Source organism: Mustela lutreola, chromosome 18 (assembly GCF_030435805.1).
Source record: "Mustela lutreola isolate mMusLut2 chromosome 18, mMusLut2.pri, whole genome shotgun sequence".
In the NCBI taxonomy this organism is placed as follows: Eukaryota; Metazoa; Chordata; class Mammalia; order Carnivora; family Mustelidae; genus Mustela; species Mustela lutreola.
The window spans coordinates 41,714,592-41,731,126 of record NC_081307.1 but is presented as its reverse complement, the minus strand read 5'-3'; the positions used below and the strand labels follow the sequence as shown (position 1 = coordinate 41,731,126).

Below are 16,535 nucleotides of genomic sequence, written 5' to 3'. Positions count from 1 at the left end.
GTTCATCATCACTAGTCCTCAAGGAGATTCAAATTAAAACCACATTGAGATATCACCTTATACCACTTAGATTGGCCAAAATAAGCAAGACAGGAAAGAACATGTGTTGGAGGGGATGTGGAGAAAGGGGAACCGTCTTCCACTGTTGGTGGGAATGCAAGTTGGTGCAGCCACTTTGGAGAACAGTGTGGAGATTCCTCAAGAAATTAAGAAGAGAGCTTCCCTATGACCCTGCCATTGCACTCCTGGGTATTTACCCCAAAGGTACAGATGGAGTGAAAAGAAGGGCCATCTGTACCCCAATGTTTATAGCAGCAATGGCCACGGTCGACAAACTGTATAAAGAACAAATGCCCTTCAACAGACGAATGGATAAGGAAGATGTGGTCCATATACACTAAGGAGTATTATGCCTCCATCAGAAAGGACGAATACCCAACTTTTGTAGCAACATGGACGGGACTGGAAGAGATTATGCTGAGTGAAGTAAGTCAAGCAGAGAGAGTCAATTATCATCTGGTTTCACTTATGTGTGCAGCATAACAAATAGCATGGAGGACATGGGGAGATGGGGAGGAGAAGGGAGTTGGGGGAAATTGGAAGGGGAGGTGAACCATGAGAGACTATGGACTCTGAAAAACAATCTGAGGGTTTTGAAGGGGCAGGGTGTGGGAGGTTGGGGGAACCAGGTGGTGGGTATTGGAGAGGGCACGGATTGCATGGAGCACTGGGTGTGGTGCAAAAACAATGAATACAGTTACGCTGAAAATAAATTTTAAAAAATTAAAAAAAAAAAAAAGAGCGCAAGGAAAAAAAGGCGTAAGAAACATATTCTTAACTACAGAGAATACACTGATGGTCCCAGAGGTGAGGTGGGGGGTGGTGGTGGTGGGGACGAAGGAGGGTACCTGTCCTGCTGAGCTCCAGGTGATGCTCGAAAGTGTTGATTCACTGTATTGTACATATGAAACTAATATTACACTGTATATTAACTGACTGGAATTTAAGTAAAAACTCAAGTAAAAAAGGTCAGTACAGAAACATTCTATTACCTGCTGCTAGGCCAGCGTGAAGATAAGAGGCCCATCGTGACCCATACTTGTACAACACAGCGGGACCCGGGTAAAGACAGAATGCTGAGCAGTCTAGGAAGAGAACAGGAATTGCTTATAGACTAATGAGAAATTGCTCAAAGTAACAATATGTCCCTGAGGCTGTCTGTTGGATTTTTTTGGATTCTTTACCTTGTCTGTCATTCAGCACTGAAAGCAAAAGGACCTTTTCAGACATTCAAAGAGCTTGACAGTTTACCACACAGAAACCATGTCAAATGAAAAACATGATATTTTTGAGCACGAGGAATAATGAACCCAGAAGGATGCTAGTCAAGAGATCAAGGACACATTTATTTATAAGTATGTGGGGAGGGCGCTGTGGACTTGGAGGTGCGTGTGAGCATCCCAAGTTCTTGTCTTCAAGAGTATATTAGACATATTGATTAATAGCTTTGCTAGGAAAATATGTGTATACTTGCATATGTTAAAACTGTTGAGGGAGAAATAAAATATAGGCATCAAAAAATCCTATTTAAGGAAAAATCCTATCTAGTGAAAAATCCTATATAAGGCAGTGAGGAATAAAAAAGTACAAAGAACAGCATTAAATGTGAACTCTCAGGGCAATGGAAGTCCTAGTTTTTCAGTAATCACAATAAACATAGGTGGGCAAAACTCAGACATAAAAACAGGTCAGATTAGATACAACGTGGATTCTTCATGTTTAAAAGCACATATGTTAATTACACTCCCATAAAACATATAACAAAGGATTCAGTATTCAACAACAACCACAAACAACATTAAAAAATGTCTTGCAGATAGCCAAATTGTGCAAGCCTCATAAAGACAATGAAGAGAAAATTTAAGAATGTAAAGAATTAGGACATTAAAAGGATTATTCACCACTACCAAGTGGGATTTATTCCAGGGCTGCAAGGTTGGTTCAACATCCGCAAATCAGTCAATGTGATACAACACATCAATAAAAGAAAGAAAAAGAACCATATGATACTCTCAATAGATGCTGAAAAAGCATTTGATAAAGTACAGCATCCCTTCCTGATCAGAACTCTTCAAAGTGTAGGGATAGAGGGCACATACCTCAATATCATCAAAGCCATCTATGAAAAACCCACTGCAAATATTCTCAATGGAGAAAAACTGAAAGCTTTTCCCTAAGGTCAGGAACATGGCAGGGATGTCCATTATCACCACTGCTATTCAACATAGTACTAGAAGTCCTCGCCTCAGCAATCAGACAACAAAAGGAAATTAAAGGCATCCAAATCGGCAAAGAAGAAGTCAAATTATCACTCTTCGCAGATGATATGATACTATATGTGGAAAACCCAAAAGACTCCACTCCAAAACTGCTAGAACTTGTACAGGAATTCAGTAAAGTGTCAGGATATAAAATCAATGCACAGAAATCAGTTGCATTTCTCTACACCAACAACAAGACAGAAGAAAGAGAAATTAAGGAGTCAATCCCATTTACAATTGCACCCCAAACCATAAGATACCTAGGAATAAACCTAACCAAAGAGGCACAGAATCTATACTCAGAAAACTATAAGATACTCATGAAAGAAATTGAGAAAGACACAAAGAAATGGAAAAATGTTCCATGCTACGGGATTGGAAGAATAAATATTGTGAAAATGTCTATGCTACCTAAAGCAATCTACACATTTAATGCAATTCCTATCAAAGTACCATCCATCTTTTTCAAAGAAATGGAACAAATAATTCTAAAATTTATATGGAACCAGAAAAGACCTCTAATAGCCAAAGGGATATTGAAAAAGAAAGCCAGAGTTGGTGGCATCACAATTCCGGACTTCAAGCTCTATTACAAAGCTGTCATCATCAAGGCAGTATGGTACTGACACAAAAACAGACACATAGATCAGTGGAACAGAATAGAGAGCCCAGAAATAGACCCTCAACTCTATGGTCAACTAATCTTGGACAAAGCGGGAAAGAATGTCCAATGGAAAAAAGACAGCCTCTTCAATAAATGGTGTTGGGAACATTGGACAGCCACATGCAGAAAAATGAAATTGGACCATTTCTTTACACCACACACGAAAATAGACTCAAAATGGATGAAGGACCTCAATGTGCGAAAGGAATCTATCAAAATCCTTGAGGAGAACACAGGCAGCAACCTCTTCGGCCTCAGCCGCAGCAACATCTTCCTAGGAACATCGCCAAAGGCAAGGGAAGCAAGGGCAAAAATGAACTATTGGGATTTCATCAAGATCAAAAGCTTTTGCACAGCAAAGGAAACAGTTAACAAAATCAAAAGACAACTGACAGAATGGGAGAAGATATTTGCAAATGACATATCAGATAAAGGACTAGTGTCCAAAATCTATAAAGAACTTAGCAAACTCAACACCCAAAGAACAAATAATCCAATCAAGAAATGGGCAGAGGACATGAACAGACATTTCTGCAAAGAAGACATCCAGATGGCCAACAGACACATGAAAACGTGCTCCACATCACTCGGCATCAGGGAAATACAAATCAAACCACAATGAGATATCACCTCACACCAGTCAGAATGGCTAAAATCAACAAGTCAGGAAATGACAGATGCTGGCGAGGATGTGGAGAAAGGGGAACCCTGCTACACTGTTGGTGGGAATGCAAGCTGGTGCAGCCACTCTGGAAAACAGCATGGAGGTTCCTCAAAGTGTTGAAAATAGAACTGCCCTATGACCCAGCAATGGCACTACTGGGTATTTACCCTAAAGATACAAACGTAGTGATCCGAAGGGGCACGTGCACCCGAATGTTTATAGCAGCAATGTCCACAATAGCCAAACTATGGAAAGAACCTAGATGTCCATCAACAGATGAATGGATCAAGAAGATGTGGTATATATACACAATGGAATAGTACGCAGCCATCAAAAGAAATGAAATCTTGCCATTTGCGACAACGTGGATGGAACTAGAGCGTATCATGCTTAGCGAAATAAGTCAAGAGGAGAAAGACAACTATCATATGATCTCCCTGATATGAGGAAGTGGTGATGCAACATGGGGGCTTAAGTGGGTAGGAGAAGAATCAATGAAACAAGATGGGATTGGGAGGGAGACAAACCATAAGTGACTCTTAATGTCACAAAACAGAGGGTTGCTGGGGGGAGGGGGTTTGGGAGAAGGGGGTGGGGTTATGGACATTGGGGAGGGTATGTGCTTTGGTGAGTGCTATGAAGTGTGTAAACCTGGCGATTCACAGACCTGTACCCCTGGGAATAAAAATATGTTTATAAAAAATAAAAAATTAAAAAGAAAGAATTAGGGATAAAGTTTGTGAAAGAATCACAAGTGGCTAAAAGAACTGTATAATCTGCAGACATCTTTACCGAGAGATTTGAAAATGGAGATGAGATGATTCGTTTTTTTGGTGAATGTAAGTGACATAAGTTGGTCCAACAAAAGCTAGAATATATGAACATTTCAGTAACCATGAGAAAATTAAAATTAAGAATTTTCTGAGATGTACTTTTATGAAAGCTACAGGATCAGTTTTATTGGTAAATTCTGCACCAATTTCTGAGTTGATGATTGTGCGTTGTCCAGACTATTTCAGAGTTTAACCATCACTCTCTTTTAATGAGTAATTCCCAAACTTGTTATTAGAGCAGAAAAAAGGCTGATTTCACTTAAGAATATAAATATAAATTCCGTAAACCAAATCCTAGCAAATTGCATCTAGTTGTGTTTAACATAAGCACATGGGCTTTGTCCGTAAGTGGAAGAGGTTCAGGAACAGCCTCTGTTGTAGTCAGGGTAAGATGAGCCCGTTGGGAGAACAGCACACACATGCTTGTGTCGGGAGACCCTGAGCGTCCTAAGCTCCAGAGCCGCGGCTTAGGCTGAACGTCTACGCGTCACGGCAGGGCACTTCCTGACCAGGCTTCGGCATCTAACCAGAAACCCCACAGCAAGCAGAGTCGTGGCCGGGGGTGCTAAACTGTGGATCACAGTGGCGACACCAGCGCGCTCACCGCTGGCCCCTGTGATTCTGGGGTCTCCAGTTAAGGTTACGTGGGAAAGTAAAAGACAGGAGATGTTAGAAATGTCCAGTGGAAAAAGGAAGAGACCATGCAAAGTCTACTGGGTAAGTAGGAACATGGAGACACAGAAGAAGTAGAAGGTCAGTGAATAAATATCATGAACTGTCCCGTATGTGACGGCCAAACGCGTTCATTCTCAGGAGGAGGGAACCCTACAGGACACCGTGGGAGAAAACAGGATAAAGTCTATAGGAGAGAAACCCCCAAACGATGGGATCCTTGTAAGGGACAGAAAACGTTACCGAGTGCTAGGGAGGGCTGGAGAGACCCCCTCTCACTCCGCCTGCCTCTCTGCCTACTTGTGATCTCTGTCTGTCAAATACATAAATAAAAATTAAAAAAAAAGTTTTGAAGACAGCCTGAACGGTGACAGTTCTGGTCTCCTAGAGAGAAGCAGGTGTCCCTATGCTCCTGGAGGTAAAGTGACCCGTAGCGCAGTCTTTTCTGCACGAATGGCATTTTCAGATTGGTGGGAAAAAATGGATTATTCAGCAAACCTATTTATTTGGACAGTCGGTTAGCCATTGGAGGGAAAATTTCTACTTTCAACTCAAATTTACAGATTTGTCATTAGAAATAGTTGTACAAATGGTATAACAAAATTTAGTTAAATGCATTTTTTTTTAAGATTTTATTTATTTATTTGACAGAGATCACAAGCAGGCAGAGAGGCAGGCAGAGGGGGGTGGGGAAACAGGCCCCCTGCTGAGCAGAGAGCCCAACAGCCCGAGGACCCTGGGATCATGACCTGAGCCGAACGCAGAGGCTTTAACCCACTGAGCCACCCAGGCGCCCCTTGAATGTATTTTTTGAATTGTGGAATGGGGAAGGTGGTTCCTCTAACAGAAGCCCTTAAAGAAGGGAGTGATCGATTCGCACATGAATCCTACTAAGCCCATCTGACTTGCTGAGAGCCACCACTGAGGACGTAAGAGCATGGGAAGCAGGAGGAGGGTGGCAGCGGACGCCGCAGATGGGTCTGGAGTGTATATGGGGTGCTACACAGTCATTAGAAACTCCCCCAAAGAAGCAGACACGTGTGTGGAACAGGCGGTCTGCGTGGGAGCACATCTGGTCAGGAGTCCTACCGCGAGCTCCTCCGGATCCGTGAGAGCAGTGGGGACACTCCTTCCAGTGCAGACCCACAGCAGACCCGGTGGGTGCGGTGCACACGCATGTCCTGTGACCGCTAAGGCCACTCCCACAAGTGTGTTCTGCACAAACTCACTGAGAAACATACGGAAATGTGCGGAGTTCTCAGGCGTCGGGAAGAACCGGAGACAACCCAGGTGCCCGCCAGGAAGGGGTTTGCAGGGTCCGTGTGAGTCTTCAGGAGGGAAACGCAGGAGCGGTCCTGCTTCTGGCTGGGAGTCCTGCCAGTGAGAAGGGGGCTGTTGCTCTGGGTGTTTCGGGAGGACGTGCCTGGAAACACACCCGCAGCGTAGGTGACCGTTGCGGCAGGTTGCTGTCGGGGTCGGGAACCGGCGAGCGCCGTCCGGGGCTGTGTGCCTCACCGTCAGGGCTGCGGCGCACGCTCGCCCACGGGAGACACAGCTGCTGTCCTACCTTAGGAGGCTCGTGCGTTTGAAAGGACGTGCGTGGCCTCCGGTGACGGGGCTGGCCAGAGACTCTGGGGACGGAGGGCGTTCCGGCAGCCCAGCGCTGCGTGGGGGACTTAGGCCTTCGCGGAAAGTTGCTGAGCCTGAGGGCGGTTTCCGAGGGCGCGTGAACGGACTGGGTTCGCGTTCTGGGACGGCAGCTGCCCTGTCGGAACAAAGCGTGTCACGTCTTCCCCGCCTGATGCTACCAACCGCCTCCTGGAGGAGACCCCCCGCCGCACGTGGCTGACGGGGTGCCGTGCTGGGTGCCGGCTTCCCTGGAGGCTTAGGACGGGTCAGGACGATGGCCTGGCACCACTCCTCCACCGCGTTTCCGCAGCCTCCCGTGCGGTCTACCCTGCACGGAGAGCGAGCTCACAGCCTGGTGCTGCCCTGGGTTCCCGGACCGCAGGGCCGGCCCCGGCCACGAATACCGCCCCATGCGCGGCCTCTCCGGGAAGCCGCAGCCCTGGCTCAGAGTCACTGCTTTCACTTCTCTCCGGTTCCGGGGTCTGAAGGTGGGAGGTGATGTCTCGCCTCATCCTGCCCTGCTGCAGAAGTGACCTCTTTCCTGCCCTGGGGACATAGGTCTGCGCGAATAGATGCCATGTTTCAGGGTGTTAAACCGACCTGGCCTTGCTTGGTGCAGACGGGGTCTCTGCCAAAGCCCGGCTCCCAGTGGCTCTAATATCACGCGGACTCGGTTTTCTATCTACATTCCACGTGTTTTCTCTTCCATGGGGGGAGGTTGCTTATTATTATCATTTTTTTTTTATCATATCTTCCCCATTTCTGTCCATTCCTCACCGTAGGCTCTGGTACCACGTGAGGCACGGCCCTGAGCCCCGTGCGGCTTCACAGCACCTGCCGCTGGACACCCTCGGCCTGTCCCAGCCCAGCCACGATGGGGACTGCTCAGGTAATGTCCCTTCTGTGCTCCCCATGTCCCGCGGGCCGGCGGTGGGGACGCGGGCGGGGAGGGGCTCTGGCGTCTGGACGCCGCGCTGACTGCTAGGAGGCACCATGCCTATGGCTCTGCCGTGCTGGAGGACATGGCGGGGGCGAGGGGGTCGGCGGGGTCTCCGCCGCTGGCTGCCGGCCGTGGGGGGTGTGCCCAGTGTGTGCACGGGCCCGTGGAGGCTAGGATGGAAACCGCTGAGCGGAGTGGCTGTGCTCTTGTTCCGTTACGGTGGCCTTCGGAGGCTGTCATGTGGCGTTGTGGTGGGAGCATGCGAGCTGGGGACACGGAGCCGCTCACAGCGGAGCAGGGACGCGCACGTGTCACTGCCGCACGTTCCCGGAACACCCAGAGCCGGGTGCTCAGGAAGGCCCCGCGGGCTGGGACCCCGCTCCCTGCCTGGGAACACCGGTGTCGCAGGCTGTGACCTCCCCTCCCGGTGCCGCAGCCCCCACACACGGATGCCTTTGCTCCAGTGGTTCACGGGTGACAGAGGACACGTCCGGAGTTCTCGTATCTCCGGGACAGATTTGTGTGGATGAACGTGGAAAGATTTCACGTGGACCCTTCAGAGCTGCTCCTGTCCTGCGTCCCCTGGTGTGTCCCTCGCGGCCCCTCACACGTGCACATCTCCGTTCGCCGACACTGCTCGGCCTCCTTGGTCTTCTGAGGAGGCGGCACTGACTTCCCCACAGCTGGGAACACGGTTGCCCTTCGCTGCACGTCCGTCTATGTAAGAGCCTTCGGGGAGGCAGAAGACAAACTGTCCCTTTTGTTTAATTTTTAATTGTCTTAACTTTTAGTGGTTTGTTTTTTTTTAAGTTTACTTATTGATTTAAGTCTCTACCCAGCGTGGGGCTGAGAGCGAGAGTCCCGTGCCCGTCTGACCGAGCCAGCCTGGCTTTCTCTGTTACAGTCCCCCTAGGCGCTGCGTCAGCGGAGCCCACCCCTGAGGCCGCTTCCCGGCCCGGAGCTCAGGCAGACTGCTGGGCGCCAGGGACAGACCACTGCCTCTCCCCTCCACGGTTGGGGCAGCCTTCTGGGGACAGTGTGTCAGTGGTGACAGTTGGGTGTTTGTCCTTGGGGAGGAGTCTTTCACCACGTGGCAAGTGGCTGAGGTGCAGGGCAGCCCCCCAGGGATGCTGTCACCGGAGCCTGCCAGCCGGCTGCCCACACTCCCAGGTCCCCCTACAAGATGCAGCTCCCCATAATGGGAAGATGCTTGATCCCGAAGGGGCCTGCAGAGCTGAGGGAGCAGCCATGGCTCCGGCCTCCCCCAGGACCCCTACTGCCGCCGCCTCTGTCATGGGCCTGGCGCCCACGGCTGGCAGCAGAGGCATCTGGAGGCCCCTGTCGGGTTCTGCCTCAGGAGGGCAGAACTCTCCTTTGGGGAGCCATGGGGAAGGTGTCCCTCAGTTCTGAACTGCGTAATCCTTGGGGGCCGGGCGGTCCTGGGTGTGGGGGACATTCAGCCGCTTCCTCCACCTCCGGCCTCCGGAATGGGCCGTCCCTCTCCTGTGAGCCCGGCCGTGTCTCCTGGCCGTGGCTGCCAAGGGTCGCTGGAGGGAAGCTCGTCCCCGCCCACCCCACTGAGAAACACCTGACATTTTCCAGTTGCTCAGAAACCCCTTAGCTTTCAGGATCCAAGGACCTGTTTCTCTGGTCTGGATGCCCTGAATTTGAAGTTTCTCTCCTTTTTTCCTCATTAGTCTGGTTTGTCTATTTTAATGATCAACCTGAACCAGATTTTGTTGTCATGGATTATCGGTGTTGTTTTTTATTCTCTGTTTCTCTGATACCTGTTTGGGTCTGATTATTTCCTTTCTTCCCCTTACTTTGGTGTTGATTTGCCTCGATTCGTATTTTCTAGCAGTCAGAGCTGCAGGCGGCTGCCCGAGACGCCTCCCTCTCGAACAGGCGTGTGTTTAAGGATCTGAGTGTCCCCAGGCATTCTACCTTGTTGGGTGCAGGAGATTTTTGTGTTTCCATAAACAGTCTTGAGGTGGTTAATTCCTGGGAAGAACACAGTCCTTCCTTCGGGCTCCGTGGGGTAGGAGCTGTCAGAAGCCCTTCTTCCCGGGTCCCCTCCGTGGGACTGGCCCTGCACTGGCCAGGACGGGCTGCCCGACTAGCCGTGCTCGGCCTCCACTCGGTCACTCGGGTCCCTCCGTCGTCTTCTCTCAGAGTCTCCGTAATGATATTGCTGTAGGAGGGTGTTCTTGTTTTCCTGCTGTGTTGGGGATGTACTCCCTTCTCTCCCACCACGGACCTTTATATGGATTTGGGGAAGGAAAGGGAGCCAAAGGATGATGCCTTTTCCACCTGGATTCCGTCTCTCTCTCTCTTTTAAAAGATCTTATTCAGGTATTAGACAGGAGAGCACAAGTAGGCAGAGCAGCAGGCTCCCCGCTGAGCAGGGAGCCCAACGTGGGGCTCCATCCCAGGACCCCGGGATCATGACCTGAGCCGAAGGAAGACTCTCAAGGTCCACCTGGATCCCGTCTCCCTCAGCTTCTCTGTTCTGTCCGTGGAGAGACGTGGGTCACCTCCCTGGGAGATCTTCTGTCCACTTCATATCACTCCTTCTCCAGGGGGCGGTTTGCCCCGTAGCCAGTGGGTGTTAGAAGGTCCAGACAGTTTCTCATTTGTTTGTACGGCTGCATGAGGGCTCTGCCGGCATCTGGTGGGTCGAGGCCATGATTCCACTAATCACCCCGCCCCGCCTCGAGGAGTGACACAGTCCATATGTCAGGAGACGAGGTCGAGGAAGCTTGCTTTGCTCTCGTGATCTAGTCTGTCATCCTTCCGTATCCTCGAGGGTCTGAGCACACAGGCCAAGGTGATGATATAATCTCGATAAACTGTTCCTCTTTGGTAGGAGGAGTTTCTGCACAGGAGCCCTTAGGACAGTCAATGGTCTGCATGCAGATTTGTTCATATGGATCATATGGAAAATGCACGTTGGATTGTTTGGAATGGCGGGATGTTTCTGAAGCAGCCCACTGGAATCGTTCCGATGCTAATCTTTTCGCCGATACCGTGGCTCCGTGCACATGACCCAGTTCTGGCCGTGGTGCCGCCCTCAGGCCCGACTCCGAACAGAATTCACGGTTCTCTGGTGCTCAGACAAGAACGAGAACAGGCTGCATTTTGAGATTCGTCTCGTTGACAATAAGAGAAATTGTAGAAAGTGTTCGTAGTGTTGCTGCTGCATCAAGCCGCAGTAATTTGGAATGTGGAAATCCGGGTTATTTTGTGAAGGAGTATTCCCTCTCCTCCGGGTAACGGTGAACAGGTCTGCGTCGCTCCGAGATGAACTTTACACAGGGTGAGGAACAGAGCAGCACCACGTGTGCGCCTGTCTGCCGACGCCAGAAGCAGCCCCTTGTAAAGCCGATTCCTTTTCACTGGGCAGCGTCATTGGTTTTTAGTGCAGGTTCTCGTTAACTTTGACAAACCCAAACGCTTTTTTCTTTATTAAATGTGTGAATTCAATTTGGTTTAATTTCTTATGAACTAAACCTACTGGTGCTTCCCTTTCCTTTCTCCCTAATTAGTCAGAAAGCCAGGGGTCCTCATATCGCCTGTCTGTCGGTGGAGAATCCAGTTCCTGGCCTTGCGGGGTGCATGGAGGCCTGGCGTGAACGGGTGTCCCGCACCTGCCTGGCAGTTGGAAACCTGGGTTCTGGCTGTGATTCATCTGTGACTCTCCCTTGACTGCAGCAGAGCGTGTTCCTCTCCTGTCTCCCTTCGCCGTCTTCCAGTGCGGGGTGTGGGTCGTAAGCCCGTGTCTCCCTTCTCGCGGTCAGATCACGTTTACCTGCAGGGACTTCGGACATGCATGATGAGTAGCTAGTGATTGTGTTAGTAAATATTTCAACTTTTTTAGTTAACCAAGTACCTATGTATTAAGGATAAATTGTACAAATTATTTTTGAGACTACCTTCTAGCTAGCTAATTCAGAGATTTACTTGTAGAAATTGTGAACACCGAAACTGGAAATTTTTAAAAAAGATTTTATTTATTTATTTGACAGAGACAGCGAGAGGGGGGACACAGGCAGGGGGAGTGGGAGAGGGAGAAGCAGGCTTCCTGCTGAGCAGGGATGATGCGGGCTCCATCCCAGGGTCCCGGGTCATGATCTCAGCTGAAGGCAGATGCCCAGTGACTGAGCTACCCAGGTGCTCCTATGATCGTACAATCTTTTATTTGTCGGCTTTTTAAAAACCATGCGAATGACATATCTTACCATGGAAAATGAGCATAAATAAAAGATTCAGAGATGGTCATTATTGACATTTTGGTTTCGTTTTCCTATTTTCCTAGGTCCTTATCTGTAGATACACACGATTTGTATTAATAAAATTATTATACCAATTATTTTTATAACAGATGTTTTAACAAATCACTGCAGTATATTAGGACAACTCTCCTTGTCTATAAAAATATCTAATAATATTTTAATATTATTAAATATCTAATAATATTTTAATATTATTAAAATATTATTAGATATTTTTATAGCGGTGGAGTCTACCATGGTATGGGCATCAGGTGCCGGTGATGTCCCCTTCTCTGTTAATGCGAATGACGCCTGGACAGATCACCTCTGTTCAGCTAATTACTCTATTAGAACACATTTGTGAGCTTAAAATGTTTTAAAAGAGGGGAAGATTTTAAGGATTTTCAGCACACATTTCAGTACAGGTTTTACCAAAAGTTTGTCCTCACACGTAGACTGCACACCTAACAATGTTCGCTTTTTATATTTTCTGTATGATTGTGGCTCGTCTGTGTGCAAACGTATCCTGGGGGAGGTAGAGCTGTGCACGGTCCCTGGAGGGTGGTGCCTGGCTTAGCTTTCGGGAAGAGTGCCACCGTGGAAGTGCTGTGTGATCATTGAGGGTGGAGGAGTGGGCACAGGACGGTCTCCCGGACATGGGCCTCCCCCTGACGTCCGTTCCTTGAATGACAGCCGCTCAGTCCACCATTGCACACCGTTGTAATGAGTGTGTTAATCTGACTTCGAAGTCAGCGTGGACGCAAGACCAGTCACATGGACCAGTGTGCTCTAGCTGCCGCCAGCAGGACTGGGATTCACCGGGTACGGGTGCTGGTACTTCTTACGGCGTTGATGATGCGTCGCCGTTTTCTTGTGACACGTATGTAATGAGTGCTGATCTCTGGTGATGTCAGGAGCATTGATGTGGCCAGATCACTCATAGAAGTTTCGGGGAGGCATAGTGCTAGCAGAGGCATCCTGGGCCCTTGTCCTGAGAGAATTCAACTTTGTTTCTGTAACAAATGACCACAAACGTATTGGCTTAAACAACATGAATTTTTGGTCTTAGAGCCAAAAGACCTGACCTAGGTCGGTCAGGCATCTAGCACAGTCTCACTGGGCTGACGTCGAGAGGTCTGCAGCGCTGGTTCCTTCTGGCGGCTCCTGGCCTTTCCCAGCTCCCAGAGAGGCCCACGTGTTCCCTAGTCCGTGGCTGTTGGCGGCACCCTTGTCTGTGGTCCTGGGAGCCAGGAAACCGTCTCTACTCTCGTGGACGCATGTTATCTCGGGATGGTCCCTGCACCAGAGCCCTTAATCCCATAGGCAAAGTCCCTTTTCCATTCGAGGTGCTGCGTTGGCAAATTCTGGGTTTGACTATGGGCATCGCGGGGGCCATCACTGTGTCGCCACAATATGGACGTGTTGTGTAATCTCATGCTTGGCTCTCATCATTGGAGAGTTTGTTTTACATGAATTTGAACAAAATTTCTACATTTCCAGGAAAACGTTGCAAAGTGTAAGTTTTTCCTCCTTTATCTGTGTATTTTATCTATGTCTATTTTCAGAATGTCAAAGGCTTAGCTCCTTTACCATTTTTAAAGCAGTGGAAAAAATTGTTTATTGAAGCTGATGATTCCTCAGTAGGACCTGGATGCGTAATCTTAATTTCCGCACAGTGACACATATACACACAATTAAGATGTCGTCCTCGTTAGGAACTGAATAGCGGAAGGATAGGAATCATGAGTGTGAAGTTCCAGCGAGAATTAACCACCTGCAGACACTCAGGCTGGCGAGGACACAAGCACCGTCTCAGGGTGCCGTTATGTGCAGTCGTTTTGAACCTGTGCCCCCAAAGAGCTCCGTCTCGGCTGGAATCCAGGAGCCCAGGCTGAGGAAGGGGCAGGAACACTGTCGGTCGAGCGCTGCGTGCGGGACACGAGAAGGGTTTAGACACAGAGCCCAGCAGGTGCGGGACCCAGTGCTTCGGTCTGCGCGCTTTGAAGGCAAACAGACGAGCTGGAGAAAAGATGGACAGGACGGGACAAAGCGCTCCTGTCTCAGGAAGAATCTCCGAAGAGATTTGGGGCGGATCCAGGCTGAGGAGTACGTGTCTTGTTTCCCAGCACCACGAACCTGGTATTCAGGACATTGTTGTGGGAACCAACTATTTCTAGTTTAAAACAACATAAAAGGACAGTTGTCCGTTCCCTCACTGTGGACAGCTTACCTGCATTTTAACTTATATTTCTTTCGTGGAGTTGGATCTTTTTGCCTTAAAAAAAAAAAAAAAAAAAAAAAAAAAGATTTGTCCTCCTCGACCAAATCTCTGTAAAGAAAGAGCAGGTTCCAGAAACAGCGTTGGGGTCATGTCGCCACTGTTGCCTGAGTTTCCCAGCTGCACTGGGTAGACCGCTCTTATCCCTATGGTTGTATTTGTAGTGTCTTCCCAAGTGTGCAAATGTGCTCTGCTTTATTTCTCAAAACACTTAACTTTGAGACTGAGACTTCATAAAGTCAAACATGGCCGTGATGTTCAGTGTTCCTTGTATGTGTGTGTGCGAGTGTGTCCATGTGTGTCTGTGAGTGTGTCTGTGTCTGTGTGAGAGTGTCTGTGTGTGTTTGTGTGAGCGTAATCCTGGGAGCAGGATGGTGCCTGTGTGTCCTGTGTGTATTGGGGGTGTGTGTGAGTGTGAATGTGTTTATGAGTGTGAGTATCTCTGAGCAGGTGTGTCTGTATGTGTCTCACAGTGTCTCTGGGTGCCTGTGTGAGTGTGTACTTGGTTGTGTGTCTGGTGTGTGCGTGCGGGCGCACATGCACCCCGAGGAGGACCGGCTCTCTGATCAGGCCGAGAGCCCACGCTGAACTTGGTTCACAGCGCAGCTGAATAGTTAAATGACATAAGGAACTGGCTTAAGAGATTAGCCACTATTTTAGATATTTCAGTTTTTCTTTAGCTCCATAGAATGTCTCCTGCTTCTGTTTAAATATCACTTCTTAAATCTAGGAGCCAGCGTCTGGGGTTGGGCACATCCTGGGAGAAATCGGTGGAAAGTCAAAGCCTCGTTGAAGGGCGGCCGGGCCTGCTCTCGGGTCCGCGTCTGCACTCACGGCTGCCCTCCCCCCGCGGCCCCTCGCCCCTTCACTCACTAGCACAGGTAACCGGCACGCAGAGCCGTGCTGGTCGTGGCGTTCACACTCGCCTCCCTGGCGTGCCTGCCCATGGCCGGGCAGCACGTCTAGTGGCTCTGCGGAGCGAGCGGCGGCACCCGCTTGGGCGTCGTCATTCTGTGCAGTTTCCGGGTGCTTCCAGCCAGCTCTTCCCACGAGCCTCAGGCGTCCCTCATGTGAGCCTGGAATTACAATTTCTCCTTCCTCCACGCTGGGTTGAGTTGCCAGACCCATGAGCTGCTTAGAGAATGATAATCAGTATGTTTGTGATGGTGGCCGTTATCTGTCAAGTCGGCCTGTGCACCTGCTGGCTGGGGCCTTCTCCCCACAGCGGCCACCCTTCCAGTGTGTCCCCTGCTGCAGGCGACGCCCAGATCCCCGCTGCACGGTCCCCACTCTGGAACACGTGTGCACCTGCTGCGTGAGTGTGTTAGACGCAGACCTTCCTCCAGGGTGTGCAGACCCGCTTCCTTCCTCTGACGACTTTCGCTCCCAGGACGAATGGATCCCTCCTTACGTAACAAAATAAACACCTAGATTTAAAGAACCATCTGCAACAACAGAACATAACAGTAACACAACAGCTGTGTTGTTCTTAAGAACCTTTTTCTCTGGTCTTAAATTTAGACACATGGATCCCACAGACACTGTCGGGGAGGAAAGGAAGAGCGCGCGGCAGAAGCCGGGCCGGCAGTTCTTGGCGGTAGCTCGGTTTCTCAGCTAAATGTCACGGTTTCCTCATGCTTCTGGTGCCCACAGTTCTCGAAGCAGACAGGCTGCCTCTGCTGGAATCGCCGGCGCGTGATACACCTGTCCTCCTGTCCTGCCGTCTCGGCAGACCCGCAGCACTGCAGGGTGCGCCTTCCGACCCCTGGTACAACACAGTCGGCGTGGTAGTGATTTGGGGGTTTCCTCTTGTGAAACGTCTGGGCTCTAGCCGGTCACCATACACTCGTGTTTGGATTGGTAAATGTGTTTGCTGCAGTGTAGATGGCCAGTTAGAGTTCTTTTTAAAGATGTGTTTATTTGAGAGAGCAAGAGAGAGAGAGAGAGAGAGAGATGGGCACGCACAGGCCACCGGCAGGGGTGGAGGAGGAAAGTGCCAGCGGGCTCTGGAGCAGCAAGCCTGATGCGGGCTCAGTCCCTTGACTGACTCCAAGATCATGGCATGAGCCCAGAGCAAGAGTCAGATGCTCAGCCAACGGAGTCAGCAAGGCGTCCCGGTTGGTGGAATTTTGGAAGAGTCTGTGGGTCGCAGCTTCGCACGGAGCCTCCTTTGATGAGGTCTTGCCTGAAGCTCAGTGCGGAATGGCAGACATGCAGACGGGTTCGCAGGCTTGCTGCCAGGCCTGTTTCTTGTAGGTCGGTC

The 16,535-nt window shown here is 49.7% G+C and overlaps 1 protein-coding gene across 2 annotated transcripts in view; it reads left to right on the top strand.

Moving 5' to 3' along the window:
• Positions 1-16,535, top strand: part of DLGAP2 (DLG associated protein 2) — a 773,688-nt gene that overhangs the window by 79,036 nt on the left and 678,117 nt on the right. The window contains exon 2 of one of the 2 annotated variants that reach the window (XM_059156121.1): positions 7,566-7,672. The exons of the other annotated variant lie outside the window; for it this stretch is intronic. Within the exon in view, the coding sequence (XP_059012104.1) occupies positions 7,658-7,672 (15 nt within the window). The 5' untranslated portion in view covers positions 7,566-7,657. The remainder of the gene's footprint in view (positions 1-7,565; positions 7,673-16,535) is intronic. 2 annotated transcript variants of the gene reach the window in all.